The sequence below is a fragment of the Merops nubicus genome, unplaced genomic scaffold, assembly GCF_000691845.1.
Source record: "Merops nubicus isolate BGI_N331 unplaced genomic scaffold, ASM69184v1 scaffold30976, whole genome shotgun sequence".
In the NCBI taxonomy this organism is placed as follows: Eukaryota; Metazoa; Chordata; class Aves; order Coraciiformes; family Meropidae; genus Merops; species Merops nubicus.
In genome coordinates this window covers 16,624-20,491 of record NW_008617444.1, presented here as the reverse complement: position 1 = coordinate 20,491, position 3,868 = coordinate 16,624, and the positions used below count along the sequence as shown (strand labels likewise).

General features: G+C 47.7%; 2 protein-coding genes across 2 annotated transcripts in view; both read left to right on the top strand.

The window, feature by feature from the left end:
- Positions 1-4: 4 nt before the first annotated feature.
- YOD1 (YOD1 deubiquitinase) lies at positions 5-485 on the top strand (the record flags this gene model as incomplete). The annotated part of the gene is given in 2 exon segments (XM_008943155.1): positions 5-333; positions 335-485. Coding segments are annotated over 2 exon segments (480 nt in total), but the record flags the coding sequence as incomplete, so codon positions are not given.
- Positions 486-498: 13 nt separating this feature from the next.
- The window catches only part of LOC103775684 (chromosome unknown open reading frame, human C1orf116), a 12,754-nt gene continuing 9,384 nt past the window's right edge, over positions 499-3,868 (top strand). Inside the window, exon 1 of the mRNA XM_008943154.1 lies at positions 499-556. Coding sequence (XP_008941402.1) covers positions 499-556 — 58 coding nt within the window. The remainder of the gene's footprint in view (positions 557-3,868) is intronic.

The following is a 3,868-nucleotide window of genomic DNA, read 5'->3' as shown; positions in this document are numbered from 1 at the left end:
GCGCGGCCTCATCGCCCAGCTGGTGGCCGGCGACCCCGAGGCCTACTGCGAGGCCGTGCTGGGGAAAACCAACAGGGAGTACTGCGACTGGATCAGGAGGGAGGACACCTGGGGAGGGGCCATCGAGGTGTCCATCCTATCCAAGTTTTACCAGTGTGAGATCTGCGTGGTGGACACGCAGACGGTGAGGATCGACCGCTTCGGGGAGGACGCGGGGTACGCCCGGCGCGTGCTGCTCATCTACGATGGGATCCACTACGACCCCCTGGAGCGCAGGGGCCCCGCCTCGGACGCTCCCCCCCAGACCATTTTCTCCACGGCGGATGACGTGGTGCTTGGCGGACGAGGCCAGGAGGAAGAGGCAGTTCACCGACGTGAATCGCTTCGCCCTGCGGTGCATGGTGTGCCAGAAGGGACTCACGGGACAGGCCGAGGCCAGGGAGCACGCCAAGGAGACTGGACACACCAACTTTGGGGAGGTGTGACGCCTGCGTGAGGATGGGGACATCGACTACCTCGCCGGTCCAGGGTGAAGTCCTGGATCCCCAGATAAGCTGTATGTAAGCATAAGATTCCGTTCACGAAGCTTGAAAAGCAACTTGACTTCCTGGTGGCCAGGAGGTGCAGGATTGTGGTGCTGAGGGGCTCTGCTGGAGGGTTTGGGGTAGGGATCTTCTCACAGGCTGATTTAGGCAGGTGGCACACGCTGGCAGCTAAAGATTCTCACAGAATCTTGGTCCCTGTGACCCAGGTGGATGCAGACCCAGCTTGGTCAACACTAGTTTAAAACCCAGCCCAAGCTGCTGAATTAATCTCTGAATTATGTTCACAGCATAATTGAGTTAATCAGAGACTTTGGGAAGCACACGTTTCCCAAGTAACACAGAAGTATTAATTCCTCTGAGAGAGAGAGACTCTGCACCTACCAGCAGCTCTCCCAGGGGAAACTGCTCGTTTGCTGCCCAAATTTTAAAGGAGAGAGTGTCTCCAAAGCTGCCCTGTGCTACGGTACCATCAGAGGTAGACTGTGTTGTTTGTGTGAAGTCATGGCTTTAGAGAAAGAAACGGCCTCTAAGCTTTAAGATAGCCTTTAAATTAACGAGTAGGTGGTTAAGTGTTGAATAAACTTATTAATCCTCTGTAGATAGATTTTAGTTGCTTGAAAAATAACCATCAACCCCCAGGTGTTTACACTGCATCAGGACATAGGCATGTTTCTTGAAATACTTTGGATTCTTCTTCATAATAGTATCTGAAATCCTGGCAAGAGGGGAAATAGGTTAGTTAGGCAAGCAAGTTAATTTGGAGAGATGCCAATTAGGTGGGAGCAGACGTGACTCCAGCAGAGCCAACCTCACGGCCACGGTGTTATTGAGCTGGACCAGATTCCAGATACTGTCAAGGAGCACTTTACAGTTCAGTTCTCACTCTTGGCTGATAAAAAGCCTTTCCTTTCCAGAGGGACAGAGTGCTCACCCGGGAGGGAAGCTTGAAGTTCCTTCATCTGCATCCTGCCTTAACGTGCTCGGCGGGTCAGCGATGACTCTTCGGTAGCAAGACTTTAATTCTGATCATGAAGGGTGGGGCTCAATTTTCAGGACAAAATAAGCTGCGTAAGCTGCCCTGCTCCTCGTGCTGCTGGCAGTCAGGGCAGCTGGAATTGGAGTCCTGCCCCACAGCGGGGTTGTGGGGCTTTGCAGTCAGTGCTTTTGAAGCCTTTTAAAAGGTGCTGTAGAGGTGAACAGGACTGAAGGGGATTTTTTTTTTTTTTTTTAATTTGTTTCAAATGCCTGCCACACGTGTTGGATTGAATATTTTTAGCCTGCTATTCTTCTGTTACTGTTTTGAGTTCCCTTCCTTGAGCTGTTACAAACAGGGAGCAAGAACTTCAGACTGAGGCAGAAATAAACCCACTTTCCAGGTGGAACCTAGGGTCTGGTTTTTAAAGCCTCTGTTTGGGCAGGTGTTGGCTGAGCTCCTGCTGCAGCAGAAAAGTGTCTTTTCTATAGAAAGCATTTTTCACTGGAGTTCTCAGCACAGGCTCCCAGTTGGCCCTGGAAATACAGGAGGGTCTTGCTGAGGAAGGGACCTAATTCCATAAGTGCTTTGCCAGATTGAGGCATGAATAATTAAGTGTAAAGAACAGAATCACCAAGAGCACTACGGACCAGGGGGGTTTAATTCAGTATTAAAATACACACTAGCACTGTTGGGAGTTCCCTGTGGAGAGCCACTCAGCTCCCAGCCTTCAACCCCTCCTTGCTTTTAGCCTACAGAAGGGAAAAAAAAAACCAAATCCCAACCCAACATTAAAACCAACCCTCTTACAAAGCTGAAGAAATCACCTGACAGTTCAAGGGAACTTGAAGATTACACTGTGCTATAACTACTTGAGGTGAAATACTGTCCAGGAGTGAGACCCCAGGGAAACGCCTCGACGAGGAGCTGAGCCTCACTGTTTGCCAGCTGCAAAATGAGCATAAATCCTACCTCAGAGAGGGGTATGAGGCAGCTGCCTTTGGGTGCCTGGAGCAGGAGTGGAAGATGCATATTTATTGCCTGCCATGTTTGCAAACTCCTTGACTTTGGGGAGAGAGGCTTCGACTTTGGCTCGGTATCCTGGGTGGATTTCTGAACGTCTGTAAAACCTTATTATTATTATTATTTTTTTTTTGGTATCCCTCAGTTGCTGTGTTTTTAAAACTGGCTTTATTTAATCTGGAGTGTTTAGCTTTGCTCTCTCATGTCTGCCCTGGAAATGTGCTAGCAGAGAGCCCGTTCCACGTGGGGGAGGCCTGTCGGGGTCACTGCTCGGTGTTTTCTTTTGCTGCCTAGAAAATAAAATCTCTTTGATTAAAAAAAAAAAAAGATGTTGACTGAGCTGCTGCCCTTCCTCTTTGTGAGAGCTGATCCTGCTACACACCGACAGATTCTTCCAAAGAAGAAGTGACCTGTGGTACTGACCCTGAGCTGGAAAACCTCCTGTCATTCCCTCAACTCTCCCAAACAGTACCCACGTTATTTAAAATGTAAGAAATGGAGACATTTGAAGTACAAGTCCCTTTTTTAAATGGGAAAGGCTTTTTTTAGTATCTTTTTACCAGTATTTGCCTGCCCTTAATGATACACCTATGGGAGTATCATGAAAATGGGATCCTGGTACTAGGACATTAGAACAGGGTGGTGTGGGACAGGCTGAGGCACAGGCAGGGAAGTGTCACCAGTCCAGACAGGCTGTTCAATTCAGGTTATTCCCTTACCATTCCTCCTATCCCTGTAGAAATTTAAAATAAATATTCAATTTCTTGCTGAAAACTTCAGCAAAATGGGCCCTGGAAACTGAAATTGTTGCCTCAGAGATGTGCTTTCTAAAAGCTGGGGGGCTGGTGTTGCTTTCCCAAGCTGTGCAGTTCTGGATACTCAACTAAATCACAAAATTTGGGTTCCTGGTGCTGGTTAGGCTGTTGAACTAGCACTAAATTCTTTCTTTAATTAAAGAAGAGCCACACACACTCATCAGGTGGCCTTTCACAAACACGTTGTGTGGAGACACAACATGTCTCGACCTCATTCCCCTTTTCCCTGGGCTCCAAGAGTGTCGTGGTGAGAGGGACGTGGCCACTCAACCTGCTCAGGATGAAGCTTCTTCATTTTCAACTCATTCCACAATAATATATCTATCTTTTTAACTTAAAATATTTCCCCTGTGCTATTGGAGTCAGGTATCAAGAGGAACAACTGCAGAGTTTAACATACCTTAAAGATTTATATAGTTAAACACCTAAAAATCCTGAAGTAGATCATGAGTTTGTTTAGGTTGGAAAAGACCTTTAAGATCATCGAGTCCAATCTTAAGGAAGATTTTGGG